This window comes from Garra rufa, chromosome 14 (genome assembly GCF_049309525.1).
Source record: "Garra rufa chromosome 14, GarRuf1.0, whole genome shotgun sequence".
NCBI lineage: Eukaryota > Metazoa > Chordata > Actinopteri > Cypriniformes > Cyprinidae > Garra > Garra rufa.
This window is the reverse complement of record NC_133374.1, coordinates 14272882-14294603: the sequence shown is the minus strand read 5'-3', so window position 1 is coordinate 14294603 and position 21722 is coordinate 14272882. Positions and strand designations below refer to the sequence as shown.

General features: G+C 37.7%; 1 protein-coding gene across 1 annotated transcript in view; it reads left to right on the top strand.

Moving 5' to 3' along the window:
• b3glcta (beta 3-glucosyltransferase a) overlaps window positions 1–21722 on the top strand; it is a 397462-nt gene that overhangs the window by 16215 nt on the left and 359525 nt on the right. The window contains exons 2-3 of the mRNA XM_073817308.1: window positions 479–525; window positions 19470–19509. Coding sequence (XP_073673409.1) covers window positions 479–525; window positions 19470–19509 — 87 coding nt within the window. The remainder of the gene's footprint in view (window positions 1–478; window positions 526–19469; window positions 19510–21722) is intronic.

Here is a 21722-nt window from a genome sequence, read left to right as displayed (position 1 = left end):
TCTGCTCTGATAATGTCACCCGAGGAGCGGATAAGTAAAAGGAGCAATTACGAACTGGTCCAAGGACAGCCTAATGGCTGCCGTATTCTCAGGAACCGAAGCTCACTCCCAAAGATTTCACTGGCACCAAAAGTCATCTCTGCAACTGCCGTTTTGACGCTCGATATCGATTTCGAGGCTCCTTGCAAAACGACTCTCTTCTCGGGATCAATGGAAATGTAATTTGAGAGAAGCTTCTCCTGCTCTAATGAAAAACTTTGCAAAATACATGTGGTGCAGACAGAAGTCCCTAACGCTAGTACAGATTAAAGGAGAAGAGATTCTCCTCTAATCAGCTGGCTTTTAACTCCCTCTGCTTAAAGGATCACGTAACATTTACATTAGAAAATCATAGGCTTTTAGACTCACAGTTCTGACAGCATGTTAATGGTACCCTCATTGTTGTGATCTGATGTTTTCTGTTTGATTTCTTCTCCAGTGCCCCTCATCACTGCAAAGGGAAATGATGTGGAAAGTCCAACAAAGGTAAGTGTTGACAGCCGTTTGATTTTACATTTTAGATCTGTATTATCTCTTGTTCTTTTATGTGTATGCTTCTCAAACATGCCTTAAGACCCATCACCCCCTACAAGTTGTTTATCCAGCACTATGAATGTATGCTTAAATATATATATATACAGTATATACACACTGCGTGAGTGAGATCAAAATCTTGGTCCAATCTTCTTTTACTCTATTCCATAGTATGGTGACTATTGGGTTTCTTAGCCATAACTTTGTCTCTTTTGGAAAAAGAATTTTCCAAAAGTTTTCAATCAGGTTTAGATCAGGACTCTTAACTTCAAAAAACTTTACCCATTTTGCAGTGTGATGGGGACATTGTCTTGCGTGAAAATTGCAGGCTGATTGGGTGATGAATGCAGGGAAGGAACTGCATGTTGCTGAAGGAGGTTGTGATAAACATTTGCATTAGAGCTGCACAATTAATCGTTAAAAGATCGCAATCTCGATTCGACCCCCCTCACGATATTAATCCAGCATTTATACGATTCAGCCAATTATATTTTATATTTTACAAAACTTTTGTTAGCCTAATTACTGCACAGACTGCTGTGAGCTGATGCAGTGACAGGTTCGCAATAAACATATATAATATATGTCTCAATATACTGTACAACGCGGCATTCATTCACATCAGATGATAACTCAGCGGCAGAGTTCCACTCACGCAGCGGCGTAATTTCCACTGGGGACACGCTTTTCAAAATCCCGTTGGTGTCCACCCACTTTCAAATGGTTTTGTTAAAGTAATTTCTGGTATTGTAGAATGCACGCCCAGCGCCGTCGAGAGTTTCGCGGGATCGTTAAAACGAAACCAAAAGCAATTTTAATACCCTGCATTTAGAGAGCGACTCCCCAATGCGCGCAAATGAAGCTACATAAAATATCTAGGCTGTTATTAGTATGTGGGCTATACGTTGTGTAGTTGTGTAGATAGCTCTGTATCATGCTTGGAAAATTCGGTCTCTATTAGCACTTTGAATATTGAAAGAGTAGTACTTTGATCGTGCCAGATTTATGGACCAGCAGAGCAATGGAACCATATATGTGACCCTGGACCACAAAACCAGTCATAAGGTTAAATTTTACAAAACTGAGATGTATACATCATATGAAAGCTCAATAAATAAGCTAGGACAATATTTGATAGGACAAGATAGGACAATATTTGGCCGAGATACATCTATTTGAAAATCTGGAATCTGAGGGTGCAAAAAAATCAAAATACTGAGAAAATCACCTTTAAAGATCTCCAAATTAAGTTCTTAACAATGCATATTACTAATCAAAAATTACTTTTTGATATATTTATAGTAGGCATTTTACAAAAAATCTTCATGGAACATGATCTTTACTTAATTTCCTAATGATTTTTGGCATAAAAGAAAAATCAATAATTTTGACCCATACAATGTATTTTTGACTATTGCTACAAATATACCCCAGCGACTTAAGACTGGTTTTGTGGGCACAAAACCAGTCATAAGGTTAAATTTTACAAAACTGAGATGTATACATCATATGCAAGCTCAATAAATAAGCTTTCTATTGATGTATGGTTTGTTAGGATAGGACAATATTTGGCCGAGATATATCTATTTGAAAATCTGGAATCTGAGGGTGCAAAAAAATCTAAATACTGAGAAAATCACCTTTAAAGTTGTCCAAATTAAGTTCTTAACAATGCATATTACAAATCAAAAATTACATTTTGATATGTTTACAGTAGGAATTTTACAAAAAATCTTCATGGAACATGATCTTTACTTAATTTCCTAATGATTTTTGGCATAAAAGAAAAATCAATAATTTTGACCCATACTATGTATTTTTGGCTATTGCTACAAATATACCCCAGCGACTTAAGACTGGTTTTGTGGTCCAGGGTCACATATGGGCATGGCGATCCATTAACCCCTTAACTGTTACTCCCATTTTTGAACAGAGATGTGAAAGTGAAGAATTGATTCTTAAATCTTTATAATTCATGGACAAGAACATTTAGTAATATGATTTTGATGTACATTTTCCATGTTAATTCAATGTCTGATTTTAAAATGGCATTCCAAAGGATGAATTTTGACATTTTAAGTTTTCATCTGATATATCATTTCTTATTATTTCTAATGTGTAATAGGGAAAAAGGCAACAAGAAAGTCTGTTTGTGAAAAAGGTCAGAACTCCTGTTATGAAGGAGATTTTTGAGGAGCACTCTTGTCATAAATTCTATTCTATAACACTCTTGACAACCTTCTATTCTAAGGTTTCAGTCACCTCGTGCAACCCCACTAAACAGGGTTTAGGGTTTCTCAAATAATAAGGAAATTAGATTAACAGCAATAACTTGGAGGAATCTATACGTATTCTCTAATTTTGAGTTCTTTTTCAAATATTTCTTTAAAGTTTATTATATTGTGTTTTAGAATACCATTAATTTCTGAAATATGCTTAACCCTCTGGGCCTCTTTGGTCATTTTTGACCGAAAAATTGTATGTTTTGAAATTTAAAAAATCGTCGCTTAATTAGAACGAGATGACACTTGGTGACTTTTGTTGCATTAGCTATGAGAGCACACACACAAAAAAAATCACTGACATGATTCGGATATGTTAAAGGCTCAATAAAAAAAAATAGTCACACTTGGCTCCTTCTTGATAAAAAATGACAGACATAGGAAATGAATAGAAAATGCGAAAAACCAAATTCCTATAAAAAATATTTCTGATTGTATAAATATTGCATAGTATCATAAAAACTCCTCAAAATTCTAAATAATAATCACAAAATATTATTAAAGAAAAATGTATTTCATTGATTTTCCTGAAGAAAAATAAGTTACTTTTAAAGGCATTGGTCACTTTTGACCACAAAGGAGCCAAGTGTGACTCCTAAACTAAGAGGCCAAGATGCTTAAAAACCCTTCTGCTCCTATTAGGATAACTTAAAAAAAAAAAAAAAAAAACCAGTAGTTATGCATTGGTCAAATCGGCTGTACATATTATGATCTTCAGATCTCCAGTCGCAAACTTCAGAAGGCAAAAATGTAATTTATTAGTTACACAACATACTATTTATTATCGGTTATCATTAGTGGACAAAAAGTGCATCCATAAGTTTGACATTAATTACTGCGTTTTAATCAATATTGTGTCTTATTTGGGGATAGATCCATCTTTGAATTGTCAGGCTGTGTCATTGTCTTGCAATAAGCATTGCAAAGAGTTAGTCTCACTATAAGGGACTTTGACAGGGGCCTTCACAGCTGAAATGCTGAGAGAATGATCCTCGCCGCAAGTAACGCTCATCTCTTTTATTGCGTCAGCCGTTTCTGCTTTCCCCTGATAGGTTTCACGGTTAATGGATTCGTTTTCTGGTGTAGCTTTTGTTGAGTTTTAAGCAGAAATGCCACTGACATTCTGGGTCAGGAGGGGAAATGAGGGACAGACAGGAGGAGAAAGACAAGGTGAGTGCATTGGAAATGGGTGGAAAGGAAGACGTGCTTGTGTTTAGACCTTGACCCGGGGTCGGATGTGTTTGTATGTCTTGGGTTTTTGGATTTTTCCAGTTCTTTGTTAATGTTTCGATCACTTTTCTTCAAGCAGGTGAAATTAAAAGTGAACTAGTTGAGTTTGTTATCCTCACTATGGTTGAAGGTTCACACATTTATGGTGGATTGAATGTAAAGAATGAAAAAGCACTCCTATACTTCATATCAATACCAAGGTGGACATTTTAATGAATAGTTCCCACTAGGTCCTTTCAGAAAGATGGAGAGGAGAAGAAATAGACATGAAATAGTTGAGAAGCTTCTCTTGATTGGCACAGCAGTGGGATGACAGGGTGGACAATTGTTCAGGCCCTCCTACTGTTAAATCAATGCTCTTCAAAGACACACATCCTCGAGCGCATGGGGTGAGAGGATTGACTGGTTGCAATCAAGGATCCAAATGAATTGTGCCGCTGCTGTCATTGAAGTTTGCTTTCTCTGCCTTTTCAATGCGTGTTTAGTAGGGCTGTCAGTCGATTTGAACATAAATTGCATGATGGTGAAATTATTTAAATAAATCACAATTGAATGCATCTATCAGTATGTGCTAAGAAATAATTCAACAGCGTAGAAAGCATTAGAGAGACATAAAAAAAATGGAGGCTGTTTATTTAGATTTATTTCCGTTGAAAATGAGCCTATCGTTAATGTTAGTTGAACATTCGTTTTGTAGCATCTTGGCAAATATGTTGAATCTTTATGACTGTGTGTGAAGTTTAAAGCCGTTTATCTTTGTCGATTCTGTTTTGTTCTGCAGACCTTCCACTTGTTTTTGAACGCAAGAGGCTTTTTGAGTGTAACCAGCTCTGTCATTTCTTTCTGTGCTGCCTGTTCTCATTCTGGAGATATGAGTATTTAATTTTAACACTTATATTATAACATATAAATTTCAGTTTTGCTAAATTAAAATGTTAAATGGACACCCCTAGTTTGTTACATTTACTGAAACAAGTAACAATTAATACAAATGTATGTAAATTAATTTTATATTATTAGAATAATGACAACAGTATACAAACAATTCATACATATTTATATAATTTTGTTACTTCTTTTTTTTTAAACTGCCGTCAAACTAATTTGGCACCATCCAGCACCACGTCAATGTTTTAAAGCGGAATTTCTTGAAACAGAAAGTTGCATCTCAGGAGTTGTTGGAGTTCCTGCTTTAGCTAATGACTTTCCCTGATGAATGATTGATGTGATCGCTTTAAAGCAGTCTGAGATATTTCAGGTTTGGCATGTCATCACAAAGACACTGTTGCAAAATTAATGGGTTAGAAAAGAAGTCAGGCTAAAAGTGAAATTGCTGTCTCATAGAGATTCTTGCGACTTACTTTCTTGTGTCAGGTGTTACCAATGTGTTAAGAAGTTGCTGTTTTTAAATATAAAGACATCCAAGTGTTGGCATATAAGTAAAATGCTTTTTTACTTTTGAAGTTTTATTCATTATACCTAAAGTTAAGGTCAAAACTTTACATACACCTTGCAGAATCTTAGTGTTAATTATTTTACCAAAATAAGAAGGATCATACAAGGTGCATGTTATTTTTTTTATTTAGTACTGACCTGAATAAAATATTTCACATAAAAAAAAACTTTTAGATATAGTCCACAAGAGAAAATAATAGTTGAATTTTTAAAAATGACCCCGGTCAAGTTTACGTACGCTTTATTCCTAATACTGTGTTGTTACCTGAATGATCCACAGCGGGTTTTTTTTTTTTTTTTTTTTTTTTGTGATAGTTGTTGATGAGACCCTTGTTTGTCCTGAACAGTTAAACTGCCTTCTGTTCTTTAGAAAAGTCCTTGAGGTCCCACAAATTAGTTGGTTTTTCAGAGTTTTTGTGTATTTGAACCTTTCCAACAATGACTGTTTGATTTTGAGATCCATCTTCTCACACTGAGAACAACTGGGGGACTCATATGCAACTCACTGAAAATGTGTACAATTTTCAATTTTTATTTTCATTTAGTACTGCTCTTCAGCATCTACTGAAGATACATGCATGTTTCCCAAAAAAACAAAATAAGTTACATTTATCCTGATCTTCAAATGCAAAGTTTTCTATTAATGCATGTTTCCTTCTGAAGCATCAGTAAGTGTTTGAACCTTCTGTAGTAGTTTTAGAGTCCCTCAGTTGTCCTCAGTGTGAAAAGATGGATCTTAAAATCATACAGTCATTGTTGGAAAGGGTTCAAATACAAAAAAACAAAAATCAAAGAATTGGTGGGACCTGAAAGATTTTTCTGAAAAACAGCAGGCAGTTTAACTGTTCAGGACAAACAAGGGACTCATAAACATCTGTCACCCACTGTATTAAGAATCAAGTGTATGTAAACTTTTGAATGGGGTTATTTTTATAAATTATTTTATATTATTTACTCGTGGACTATATGTAAACATCTCTTATGTGAAATTTCTTATTCAGGTCAGTACTAAATAAAAAAATAACATGCATTTTGCACGATCTCCACTATTGTGGTCAAATAATTAACATTTTGCAGATTCTGCAAGGTGCATCTAAACTTTTGACTTCAACTGTATGCAGTTCCCGTGACACCATGTCTGTACAGAACAGTGGTTGCATGCAAATTATGTTGTTGGGTCGTACACTTGTCCTTGCTCTTGGATACAGGTCAGGGATTACAATTTGGCTTGAAATATAAAGAAAAAACCCTGCAAGTCATGTCATTTACAACACAACCAACAGCTTATAAAAGATATACCAAGGTGCAGTTTTCATTTTCAACTTTTCAATCTTGCATGACCTTTGCTGTCAACCTTTTTCTCAATAACCGGCCGCATTGGTCATGCAGCTCAAGGAACGGGGCTGGACTCGGAATCTCAATGGCTCAGGGAACAGAGGGCAAATGAGACTCGACAGGTCACTGGTGTGTGCTGGAATACTCTTCCATATATCACGAGAACTGAGAGAGCGAACCAACCTTGGCCTGCGAATTAAAAAAATGAAAGATGGGTCCAATCAAGGATGTTTCAGAAGATTCCCTTGATTGAATTGCTCTTGGAAGGCGAGGGCACATATTAAACCAACTCCAATTAAGCTTGGCCCTGTAATTTCAAGCAGCCTTGCCCATGTGAAACGACTGGTGATTCATTTTTACCTCTTCAAACAGGTTCAGTCCTGTCAGTGCTGGTTTAGCTGAGGGATATTGAGAGCCAGCTGGCAAATGTCACTCAAGCTACTTGCTGCTGCTTGCAATCTCGGCATGCTTGCACCGGCAGTTCTGGGCTTCGCCATCTGTGCCGAACTGTCCTTTTCTCACAGAATCCCGCAGAAGAGTGTTTTTGACATGGATGCAATTGGTGAAGAAACGGTGCTTTTCTAGGCTTGTATGGATCTTTCCCTGCAGAAGGATGAGAAACGGCCATCGTAAGGGATTATCTTGAGACCCGTTGCTCAGATCAGCCATCAATGGAGAGAAACTGGCTCCTCTTGATGTGCTTTGTGAAAACAATTCTTTAAACTGCAGGATACGGAGGGGACAGGATTGGAAGTTAATTCTGACTCTGCCATTGGCCATTGAATTGTAATTGCTTCATTGACGGCTGTATCAGCAGGAAAACAGGCTCCCGGCAGCCCTGAGATGCCAAAATGTGTTGAATTTATGATTTTCTTGTATGACCTTGTAAAGCAAGGAAAAAATTTTATGAGTCCCACATGTGTCTTGTGCTTTTTATTTGATATTCTTAGCACTGCCCACATGCAGCCGCTCTCTTCTGGGTGCATTGTTTTTGTCTCTGATATCCCTGGTGTACCACATGTTGGTGGGTAGAGTTTGTCCTTCATTCTTTTTCGATATTTGTCTGTGGTCTATAATTTTCTTTATTTTGTCTTTGAAGGTCTCCCACAAAGAATAAACCTTTCATAGTTTTTTTTTTTTTTTTTTTTGAGGTATAGTTCATCCAAAAATTCTGTCAATAATTACTCACCCTCATGCCGTTCCAAAGACCTTTGTTCATCTTCAGAACACAAATTAAGATATTTTTTAAGAAATCTAAGAGCTTTCTGTCCCTGCATAGACCGCAACAAAACTGGCACGTTTAAGGTCCAGAAAAATAGTAAGAACATTGTTAAAATAGTCCATGTGACATCAGTGGTTCAACCGTAATGTTATGAAGCTTCGAGAATACTTTTTGTGCACAAAGTAAACAAACATAATGACTTTTATGCAACAATTTTTTTTTTTTTAAACATTTCCCTTCCTTGTCAGTCTTGGCTGCAAATTTTCATCTTCGGGTGAAATCCCTTTAAATAGTGTGTTTTTGTTGTTCTTTTATAAATTTATGAATTTATACTATATACACACTACCAGTCAAAAGTTTTTGAACGGTAAGATTTTTAATGTTTTTTAAAGAAGTCTCTTCTGCTCACCAAGCCTGTATGTATTGATCCAAAGTACTGCAAAAACAGTACATTTTTGAAATATTTTTACTATTTAAAATAACTCTTTTCTATTTTAAAATATTTTAAAATGTAATTTATTCCTGCAATTTCATCTCTGAATTTTTAGCATCATTACTCCAGTCACATGATCCTTCGGAAATCATTCTAATATTCTGATTTGCTGCTAAAAAACATTAATTATTATTATCTTGAATTGAAATCACCTAGACTTTTTCAGGTCTCTTTGATGAATAGAAAGTTCAGAAGAACAGCATTTATCTGATTTCGATTTTTTTGCAACATTATAAATGTCTTTATCATGACTTTTGATCAATTTAAAGCATCCTTGCTAAATAAATGTATTAAATTTCTTTCCCCAATAAATAAATAAATAAATATACTGACTTCAAGCTTTTAAATGGTAAAGTTTATAGTGTTACTAAAGCTTATTAATTCAAATAAATGCTGATCTTTGGATCTTTCTATTCATTAAAGAATCCTGAAAAAATTTACTCAGGTGTTTTAAATATTGATGATAATATTAATACATTTTTCACATGGAAAGCTGGTTATTTAAATAGCAAAAATGTTTCATTTCACTGATTTCACTGTTTGCTATGCTTTGGATCAAATAAATGCAGGCTTGATGAGCAGAAGAAAATTATTAACATTTAAAATCTTACTGTTCAAAAACTTTTGACTGGTAGTGTAAAAAAGGAAAAGAAAAGAAGAAAAAAAGCGATTGTAAGTGGATGATAGTGGAATTGGGAATGTTATCATTTTTACAGCTCTGAAGCTCTATCCCTTGGGATAGAATAAATATCTCATGCACACAAAAACACACTCTGTCATTCTGTGTTGAACTTAAAATTGTAAAGATTGAAGTGGATGAGCAGGCTGTGTAATTTAAATTAAATTTTTTTTTGCTGTAGACAATAGAAGGTCAGGGTTGTGTAATCCACAAAATAGCATGATAAAACCACCTCCGCTCTATCGTATTTAATCTGTTATCCGGACGACAGCTGTTGCAACAGCCTATTTTCTCCTGTTGAGTCCGCTTCAGAAAGTATGAGCAAAGATGAGGAGGTGAAACCCTTGAGCTTGACTTAAATTACAGAACCTAATTAAGTCAGTGCCTTCTACCCACCCCTGGCACTGAATTAAATCAGTTCTGATGTGGTCCTTTCTGCCCATGCATAAATTTTCCTCTCATTGCAATCAGATCAAAAAATCTGACAGCATAAGTAGTCCGTGAAGACGTTTTGCCTGGCATCCTGTTATCCACTTTCTTCAAACAGATTTATATCGCTCCCCTGTTGATCATATGATGAAAATGAGCCTGTGAAAGGAAACATGCGTATAAGTGAGACATTTCTGTGAGCTGGTGGGAGGGAGAAGATGTGCACAGTTTGATCAGTGGTGACATGCCTCATTTCAAATGAATGTACAAAAAAGCGAAAATGTTCGAACCTAATTTTTTTTTTTTTTTTTTTTTTTTTTTTAGTGGAAGTTCACTACAGGGGTTGAATTTAGACACGCAACCTCTCATAATGGCTTTTACTATGCTGACAGTCAATTAACCATCTCTAAGAATTTGCGTGACTAAATTCAGGCCACAGTGCTTTTGTAACAAATGTACCTGCCTCACCGGTACATTTCAAGACAATTACTGTTGGATTTCAAATCACCTGGTGTGTGCAGAGAGTTCCTATTATTATGCATGTTTTTTTTGTGAGGACTATGGTAGTTTTGTGCAATTAAAGGTTGTGGTTGTTATTTTGCCTACTTATTTGTTCAATATCTGTCAGTTAACCTATTGAAAGTGTGCACTTTGTATCCATTTATCCACTGAAGCACATTTGATGGTCTCTGGTGGACATAAACCAGACTAATTATACAGGGCTTTTTGACCGACCAGTCTTTCAGACAGCCCACTGACTAGTCGATTTTGAAAATATGTAATTTTCGAAGTCCTTTGTCTGGAGGGTAGAAGTTTTTCCTGGCAAGGACCCATTTATTTAAAAAAAAAAAAAAAAAAAAAAAAAGTCTCGTTGACTTTTAAAGCTAGTTTTATTTTTTATTTGTCATTTAAAGGGATAGTTCACCCAAAATGAAATTAAAAGTCTGTTTCAGTCTTCGACACGTGCCTTTCTAGGCCTTGAACATGTTAGTTGCATTGCTGTCATAAAGCTCTCGGATTTCATCAAAAATATCTTAATTTGTGTTATGAAGATGAACAAAGATCTTGTGGGTTTGGAATGACATAAGGGTGAGTAATTATTAACAGAATTTTCATTTTTGGATGAACTATGTCTTCAAAGCAGGTTTATGTTAAATATAAATCAGAACTGCTTGAGAAGTCATTAAAATAGTCCCTCATTATTCTCTCAAATCAGTTTTAGATATTAAAAAAAGGGAAAATGTGTTAAGACTGTGATCTGAATTTCTAGTCATTTGTAAGTGATAATTACTGATCTGCTTGTGATTATTTAGTTAAGTTGCTAATGTGGTGTGGTATAAACTATGAATATCTTTTAAATATTTGATGCCACTAATTGTCACGATATACACTAAACACACGAACAACGACGGAGTAAAAGTGAAGGTATTTAATAATCCAAATGAAGCAGGCAGAAACAGGAACACAACGTGGTAACATTTAACGATCGACACACATCAGTGGAAGCACACACATTAAATAGACATGATGATTACAAACACAGGTGTGGGTAATGATGGGAACAAACCAAGTAACAGAAACCAGCGGGGGGAAAAGGATGGGAGAAACCAACTAAAGTCCAGGGGTGTGACATTACACCCCCCTCCCGGAAAAGGCGCGTCCACGCGCCGACCGAACTACAAAGTCCTTAGGAGGGGGTTTTGGTGGAGGACGTTCTTCTGGAAGGGGGGCCAGGAATGAAGTCCAGGGTGGTGGCTGAATAATCCATGGTGGTGATGACGGAGGGAGGAGCCAAGGAGGAGACGGGAGGGATCCGGAGCAGGAGGAGCCAGGAGATACCCAGACCCCAGCCAAGATGGAACCCCACGGTGGAGCCGATGGAGGGAGGAGCCATGGTGGAGAGTGGGCTGACGACTCCCGGGGGCCGACCGACGGAGGCGGAGCAGGTGGTGGTAGAGCCCGAGGCGGAGACGGAGAGCCGATGATCCCGGGCGACACCGAGGATCCGGAGGGCCAAGGTGGAACCCAAGGCTCTGGCGACCAAGGCGGAGGCGGAGATCCGGAGGTCCGCGGCGGAACCGGAGCGACAGAGGACTGAGGCTGTGCCAGAGGGATGGAGGAGTTCCACGGAGCCGGTGGGATGGAGCGACGAGGCGTAGCCGGAGGAGTGGAATCCTTAGGCGAAGGTGGGATGACGACAGACCGAGGCGGAGCCGGAAGGACGATGGAGCGCGGTGAAGCTGGTGGACCGACGGGCGACGGTGGAGACGAGGGAGCTGAGAGACGGGGTGGAGCCGCAGGTTCGGAGGGCCGAGGCGGAGTCCGGGACTCTGAGGCTGGAGGCGGAGATGAGGAATCCTCCAGCCATGACGCCGATGGTGACTGGCAGACCTGCGGCGAACCCACTGCACAGATGTTAAGCTGAGGGTGAGCAGAAGGACTGACAGGTGGCAGTGGTGGCATGGCTGACACATTATCGTTAATAAACTGAGGGAGGGTGGGTGGGAAATTATGATGAGTAGTAAGTTCAGAGATATTAGAAAGTTCAGTCCAAACATCCTCAGAATAGTCCATATTAATCACAGAAATGTCCATAGCATTGTCCATAGAAAAAGTTCCCGGAATCTCATTAAGCTCACCCTCAGTGGTGGTGCAGTGGGTAATGCTGTCCTTAGCATTCTCAACTTCCACTATCTTCTCCACCGTCGCGGTTACTGCAGCCGGCTCACACACCTGGTCTGACGCCTCGTGCCACTCTGGCTCCGTGACGATCAGCTGCTCTGTCGCTCCTCCTCGCGATGGCACGCTGGTCGCGGCGGGCGGTAGCTCCCCGTCAGCGGTGGGCTCAGGCTGATATTCCGCGGGTCGGGGTGGTGCTTGGCTGGGTTCCGGGTCACGCTGCGAGACGTCTGCGTGGTGTGACTGGACGGCGTTGTAATCCTCCTCCGCTTCGTCAAGGCAGAGCTCTGAACCCCAAGCACTCAGCAAGATGTTAATATAATGATTTAGGGTCCAGTCTGGTTCACCTTCGGGCATGACGAAGCGGAGATCCTCATCCAGTCCACACCAAAATCCCTCCATAAGGCAGACGTCATCGCAGCTAGCAAGATGGCAAATGCTAATAAACTCCTCCACGTAGTCCTCTAGATCCCTGCCATCCTGGAAGATAAAGGTGGTGTAACCTTCCAGAATGGCGTTTCCCCTCCTTGGGCGGACGTTGATTGAAGCGAGTTTCATAATGGTGAATACTGGTGATGAACACGACGGAAACAAAAAGACTGAAAAAAGACGTAAAACAAAACGGGGGAATTCACGAAAAATAAACTGTTAAGGTCGATCGTTCTGTCACGATATACACTAAACACACGAACAACGACGGAGTAAAAGTGAAGGTATTTAATAATCCAAATGAAGCAGGCAGAAACAGGAACACAACGTGGTAACATTTAACGATCGACACACATCAGTGGAAGCACACACATTAAATAGACATGATGATTACAAACACAGGTGTGGGTAATGATGGGAACAAACCAAGTAACAGAAACCAGCGGGGGGAAAAGGATGGGAGAAACCAACTAAAGTCCAGGGGTGTGACACTAATATTGCAAGCATTGGCATATACAGTGATTATTTTATTCTCAAAAGTGCTTGTTTCAACCGGGTAACTTCAGGCAGACTGATAAAAATTCCTTAAAATGCCATTCAGTGGTTTGGGGTGTGAAAATATATTTAAAAAGGGCGTTTGATCAAAATACATTAAAATAGTAATACTGTGAACTATTACATCCTGTGACGCACAGCTTAATTTTTTTTAGCAGCTGTTAAATCATTCTAATATGCTGATTTGCTGCTCAAGGCACATTTTGTCACAGATATAGCAGGGTGAGGAGTGGAGATGATAAGGCAGAACCGGAGTAATATAAACACTGAATTTATTATGAAAATAAACGTAAAACATAGAACAAAACAAAACAGAAGTAACGTTATCGACGGACACTGGGGTGGGATCTGACACAGACTTAAATACACAAAAACAGGGGTGTGGTTACAAACAAGATAATAAGGATAACGAGGGGGAATTACAAACATGGGCAAGACTAAACCAACTAATGCAAAACCAAAAGGGGGAGACAAAGACTAAACCATTTAGACTAGAAACAGAGGGGGTAAAACACAAGCAAAACAGGACAGACAAGACTCAAATCCTGACACATTTCTTATCACCAGTGTTGAAAACAATTATGCTGCTTAATGTTATGATAGAAACTGTGATTTTTAGGAGTTTAAGCGTATAGTACTGAAACACTGTTGTTATTGTTAGAATGGCCAAGGATCAGCAATCTCCACGTAAAACTGATTATGCAGACCAAACCGTAATTCTGAGAGACTTGAAACTTGGTTGTTAGTACTCTCAGTATCTACAACGTCACCAAGGCTACCTTTGTGGACAAATCCTTGGTTTTTCACCTCATCGGAACCAAATCAGTGCAGGAAGATTCTCCGGAGAGTGAATATCAATAATTATAAAACAAAGTTTAACTTTCGACTCTCTGTCGCAAAGGAACGCCAAAATGTTTGAAAGGGGCTGGGCCACCTTTACTAAAATGGCTATAACTTTAAAACAGAACAAGATATCTTCACCAAACTCACAGTCATGTGTAAGAGCTGAATCTAAAGTCACGTGAAAAAAATCAGAGCTTGGCCACTTAAACACTATAAAAAAAAACATAAAAATGACTATAACTACGCAACTATCTATGTGTAAGTCTGTACACACGGTCTTAGTCCAAAGTGCAACAAGCGCCTATAACATTGAACTTTGAGCACCTGTTAGACAGGGTTAATAGTGGTTGATCGGATGAAAGTCGGCGGGTCTGTTTGACTCACACCCCTAAAGGTCTGTGAGAAATTTTAAAGAAATAGGCCACTGAAGGGCAATATCGCATTTTTCAAGGGTGAAAAGGATTGTATATCATGCCACTTTTCACACATATACACAATATTCGTATCATACAAAACCTCCTCATTCTGAACAACTTTGCCTCTACAACCACTGCTGTCAATCAAACAGTTTTTTAAATGATTTAGAAAATGTAAAAAAACTACTTTTGCGAGTTTTTCACTCAGCCTTCAGTACAACTCTCTGGACTCTCTAGGTCATTCATTATCAAAAAATAAATAAAAATAATAATAATTTACCCTTTAAGAAGCTATAACGGGGTCATTTAGAAAAGGGGCCTGTCCAAATAAACCCAAAAGCCTATAAAGCCTAAACAAAAACTCAAAACTTCACCAAACCTGTTGAGGTGATTCTAAACAAGCGGCTATAACTTTGGAACAGAACAAGATATCTTCGCCAAACTCATAGCTTGTATGTAAGAGCTGAATCTAAAGTCATGTGAAAAAAATCACAGAGCTTAAACACTTGGTAGCACTATAAGAGGGAAAAACATAAAAATGGTCATAACTATGCAACCATTTGTCCTGTCTACGTGTAAATCTGTACACACGGTCTTAGTCCAAATTGCCAACAGCGGCTATAAGGACATTGAACTTTGAGCACCTATTAGACAAGGTTAACAGTGGTTGATCGGAATGAAAGTTGGCAGGTCTGTTTGACTCACAACGCTTAAGGTCAATGAAGGGTGATATCACATTTTTCAAGGGTGTAAAAGATTGTATATTGTGCCACTTTTCTCACACACACACACACACACTCACACATGTTTGTTTTTGTGAATTGTGGGGACATTCGATAGACGTAATGGTTTTTATACTGTACAAACTATATTTGCTATCACCCTACACCTTCCCTACACCTAAACCTAGCCCTCACAGGAGACTGTGCATATCTTTACATTCTCAAAAAAATGTATTCTGTATGATTTATAAGCCTTTTGAAAAGTGGGGACATGGGCAATGTCCTCATAAGTCACCCTCTCCTTGCAATACCTATGTCATACCCATGTTATTACACAAATTTGTGTCCTGATATGTCACAAAAACAAAAACACACACACACACACACACACACACACACACACACACACACGTTGGGTTTACATGTTTTATGGGGACATTTCATAGGCATTTCGTACTGTACAAACCGTATTTTCTATGGCTCTACACTACCCTACACCTAAACCTAGCCCTCACAGGAGATTGTGCACACATTTACTTCCTCAAAAAAACTCATTGTGCATGATTTATAAGCCTGTTTCCTCATGGGGACCTAAGAAATGTCCCCACAAAGTCAAAATTTACTGGTATAACTATCCTTGTGGGGACATTTGGTCCCCATAACATGATAAATACCAGGTACACACACACACACACACACACACACACACACACACACACACACGATATTCGTATCATACGACATACCTCCTCATTCCAAACAACTTTGCATCTAGAACCACTGCTGTCAATCAAACTGTTTTTTTAAATGATTTAGAAAATATAAAAAACCTACTTTCGCGAACTAGTCCTAGGTTTTTCACTCAATCTGGGGAAAAAAAAACTGCAGTTCATTTCTCTGGGCTCTCTAGGTCATTAATTATCAAAAAAAAAAAAAAATAAATAAATGTACCCTTTCAGAAACTATAATGCGGTAGTTTAGAAAAGGGGTCTGTCAAAATATACCCAAAAGCCTATAAAGCCAAAACAAAAACTCAAAGCTTCACCAAACCTGTTGAACACATGCCACATGTGATTCTAAACAAGCATGCAGAGTTTTAGGGAAATCGGACCACAGCTTGTGCTATAACAGGCATAAACATTAAAAAACATCATATTTCCATAGAAAATTACCTGTATTTGCCAAAAATGCTTGCTAAGTAATATGTAATGTCTTTTTGACCCCAAACTTCTAAATGGCTTCCGATTTGATTAGAGTTCGAGATCGAGGAAGTACTGTCTAATGTGGGCTATCACCAGACCACACCACTTCTCTTCCCGCATACTTCCATTGTGTATTTGGAGAAAGGACGGTGATGAGAAACCTTGGGTGATGATGATACAAGTGGAGGTGGCTCTTCCATCACAGCGTGCTCCTGTCTTTGCTTTTCCATGTCCTTTGGGGCTTCAGAATCAATGGTTTTCTCTTCTTCAGGTTGCTGTGGATTAAACCCCTAACCATGCCATGATTCACAACGTCACCTTGATGATTCAGCCTCTCCCTCTGACTGTAATGATGTGCCACGCTTTGCCCTGTGTAAAGATATATGACTTGTTTAAACTGTGCTCTCTGAGGGCTCCTTGGAGCTCAGGACTAGAGTAATTGTTAGGAGAGTGGTAGCAATAAATCAAAAGCCATCTCCTTTTTTCCTCGTTATCCTCTAATATACCACAATATGACTAGGGAGAGCATCGAATATTGCTGGAATTTGCTCGCTTCTCTGCCCGTGTCCCTAAGGACGTGAGATTTGAGTTGAGCGAGGAAGGCTCGTTCAAAGTGTGCAACAGGAAGTGTGATCGATTCACTCTTTTCCTCCACAGTCTGCTGGCAGCGCTGACAGCTCTGGTGGCAGAATGAGCCTCCTAATGCCCTAATTGAGCTGAGCGCTCAGGGTTAGAACAGCATCAGCTCCGGGCACCCAAACCACACAATTCGTGGGAGCTAATGACATGGCGAATCATGATTTATTAGTTCAAACAACCCAGAGGATCCTTGCCACATTTTGTTTTGCTTTTAGAAGTTTAATTGAACGGCAAATTTATGCATACGGAGAGACTGTTTCTGGCTTCGTGTCGGAAAGATTGTATTTACGAGATTAGCATAAACAAAATACACCAAAATGTCGTAATTACCGTTGGGGAAACTCCAGATATTCTTTCATCTGTGGTTTACAGTAATTTGTGTTACTCTATAAATTGGAATTGGCTAAAGCAAGAATCACTATTGCTCATAAGGTATATGGATAGATTTGAATGATGCATGCATTGTGTATGCATATATGTATGTGTGTGACGTGTGTGTATACATTACATTACATTACATTACATTACATTACATTACATTATATTTTAAGTACTGGCCTGAATAAGTTATTTTACATAAAAGATGTTTACATATACTATAGTCCACAAGAGAAAATGTATAAAAATGACCCCGTTCAAAAGTTTACGTACACGATTATTGTTACCTGAATGCAGCTGTGTTTTTTTTTTTTTTTTTTTTTTTTTGTGTTCATTAAGTTTAGTTTTTCATCCCTTGTTTGTCCTGAACAGTTATTTAGAAAAATCCTGCAGGTCCCACAAATTCTTTGGTTTTTCAGCATTTTGTATATTTAATCCCTTTCCTGTAATGTCTGTATGATTTTGAGGTTAATCATTTCACACTGAGGAGATCTAAGGGACTCAAATGCAACTATTACAGAAGGTTCAATCGCTCACTGATGCTTCAAAAGATAAAAAACATGCCTTAGAGCCAGGGGGTGAAAACATTTTGAATTTGAAGATCAGGGTAAATTTAACTTTTTTTGTCTTCTGGGAAACATGTGAGTATCTTCTGTAGCTTCTGAAGGGCAGTACTAAATGAAAAAAAATATGATATTTAGGCAAAAGAAGAAAAATGTACACATCTTAATTTTGAATGTGTCAGTGAGTGTTTTATACACACACACACACACACACACACAGACAGACGTTCTAAAGTTTGGATTCGTAATATTTTTAATGTTTTTAATGGAGTCTTATGCTCATCAAGGTTTATTTATTTGATCAAAAATACAGAAAAAATTTAATATTGTGAAATATTATTGCAATTGCTCATTCATTTCTGTGATGCAGCACTGAATTTTCATCAGCCATATTCCAGTCTTTAGTGTCACATAATCCTTCAGAAATCATTCTAATATGCTGATTTATTATCAATGTTTTGTTGCTTTTTTTGGAACCTGTAATACTTTTTTTTTCTTTGATTCTTTGATCTATAAAAATATACAAAAAAAAAGCAATTATTATTATTTTCTATTATGTGTTCCAATCTATCACTTTTTATCAAATTAACACTTGCTGAATAAATTTTTTTTTTGTATTATTACTGACTCCAAACTTTTCAATAGTAGTAGTGTATATTGTAACATAAAATTTCTATTTGTAATAAACAATGTTCTTTTTAACTTTTTATTTATCAAAGACAATCACAAGCAGCACAACTGTTTCCAACATAATAATAATCAGCATATAAATCATTTCTGAAGGTCATGTGACACTGAAGACTGGAGTAATGATGCTGAAAATTCAGCTTTGCTATTTATATATATATATATTTATATATTTTTTTATTTTTCATATTTTAATTTTTTATTACATACATTTTATTACAGTCAGACTTTTAGACGCCAATATGTTGGTATTTCATTTTTATGTTGCCTACAAAGTTATTTAGTTATTTAAGTGCAAACAAATAAACAAACTATTAAATTTGCCCCAGAAACCCATTTTTATGACTAAAATCACTTGAAGTTCTGCTCTTGTCAGCAAGAACTTTGCAAGTGACTTAAAGCCAACATGTTAAAAATAATCATTAATTTGCAATTTAGTTGCCTGAAAGGTTTTGGATAAGACTGTGACTCATCCATCTCTCTCCCTTAGTGTTTAGGTGGTACTTATTGATGTGCTTTAATAGTGCTGGATTGTCTTGTCAAAATGAATGATGTATTGAGTGCCTCCAGGCTGGACTTTTTTTATTTACTTTCCATCCATTTGTAAACACTACTTTTATGCCTCTAATGTCATCTCTCTCTCAACTTCTCTCCTCAGATCCACGACGCTGACAAACCTCCCTCTGAGAATCAAGTCGGTGAGTATCCAAGCAGCTTCTGTTTCCTTTCACATTCTGCACAAGTCAACAGGAGCTTTCAAAATCCCACAGAAATAATTCCTGTCAGAGCCTTCAAGTCGTATTTTAGCACCATTCCAGTCAGGTAACCCAGTGTTCTTATCACATTTCATTTTATGTTTCTTCAAACCAACTGTAAATAACACTGATGCCTCATCTAAAGAGAAAATGATAAGGTTTATTTTAGATGGCTTTAGTCGGTGCTGCTCTCCGTGCATCAGGATTAGATTTTAGGGCACGGCTAATTGATTTGGGTCACCGTTTGCAGTGCGCTGTACGTGTGTTTGATATTTTAGTGTAGCGAGGCGAATGAGGGTAATCCGCTATGACGTATTGGAATGAGCGGATCGAAGAGGTTTATTACAAGACTCATACTTACAGCTCTCTCACTATTGCCACGTTAAAACATCTGAACAGAAGGTGCAAAACGATTCAGATGAAAAGAATGACCTCTTTATTCTAGTAACCATCACAAATCGTTTCTCGTGTTTTGCTTTTCTTTGTGTTTAACAGGACTAAGAGCACTCAGCATACTAATTACTCTAAAGGTGTAAAGGTCAATTATGATTGGCTGTCGCTGCATAACAAAGGAAATCTCGGTGGATCAGGACGTGTAGAAAGATAAAAGTAGATCAACAGTTTGAAATAGTGCTTTATAAAAAGCAGAATAGAGTTAAATTGTCTGTTTGAAATGATCCTTTGTCTAACTCAAAACCAGGCAAGTACAGCAATTAATCAACTTCATGAAGTGGATGTGGAGTCTGTCGAAATGTAATGACTTCCATACATCAAACAGTTCACAAGGAAGCCTGAAGTGCAAAGATGGTTATATAATTCCACTGAAGTCTCACTTTCAAAAAGGTACTTCTTATGCTTGAGCCCGTTGTATGATTAAGAAAGCTCTCAGAGCTTCTTCTTACAAGCATGTGACGCAGAACAATAACCTTCATGGTTTTGAAGTTCTTTCCTTTTTCTCCTTTGCCTCCCAGAAGTGGTTAGTTGCCTGAAGCGCTTTAGGCGTATATGTCAGAGAGGCATTCGTTTGAGCTTTGTTTTCCCATGTAACGCACTCTACAAATATAGCGAAAACAAAGTCAAGCGCACTAGCATAATCTGTAAATTATTTTTGGATATTGTCTGCACAGCTAAAAATACTGTATTTCAGACCAGAGTCGACCTCGCATGGGAATATTGAGAAGTAGCTAGAAATGCATTGTTCCTCCCAGAAGAAGCTCATATGGAATATTTGAGTGTGCTTGATCTTTGATATTGTTTCTGAGAAGGGTTTGAAGGCCTGTATACGGACTCTCTTGCCTTCGAAACAAGACTCGGCTATACTCCAGAGCTCTAGTACCCGATGCCTCTTCATCCCTGTGCATAACAGTCACTTAACACAGTTACGGTTGCCATGGTGGTGACTTCATATCGGCCCTGTCTTATCTTTGAGAAAGTCAAAAGCTTTTTTTTTTTAATCTAATGAAGCGTGAAGAAGGGTTGGATGGAGTGGTTGGAAAATAATGGGTTATTTGAACATTCGGAAAGGGATAAAAGCATGCATTTCTGTTGTTTAGTGACGCGTCAAAGTGTAAAATTGAAAAAGTGACGATCCAAGGTGTCCTTGAGAATGTTTTATGTTACTATCTGATTGAATTTAAACTTGGATGAAAACTTTTTTTGTGAAACACCCCATTGAAAGTCATCTGGAAACTCTTATATGGTGCATTAAGTAGATATCAGAATCTTTCAAGAGCCTCGGGAAGGGCGAGATAACAGTTCCTCTGAGTTTCATTTTCAAAACGGAGATTTTTCATGGGGCTATAAAATGGGGCTTTAATGATGTCGATTTGACTGCAGTTCCTTTGAAAAGGATCTTCACAAAATGACTGACTTTGTTTTATTAGTAACAATTTTTAAGGAATAGTTTATCTAATCAATAATTGTTTTTGTCATTATTTGCTTTATCCAAAGCCTATATGATGTTATTTCTTCTATTGAACTTGAAGCAAGATGTTTTTTTCAACATAGGCTCATTGGAAATACATGCTTCTATATACAGTTGAGGTCAAAAGTTTTCATCCCCCTTTCAGAATCTCCAAAATGTTAATTCTAACAAAATTATATAAAATGCATGTAATTGTTTATTTAGTACTGACCTGAATTGCATATAAAAAATG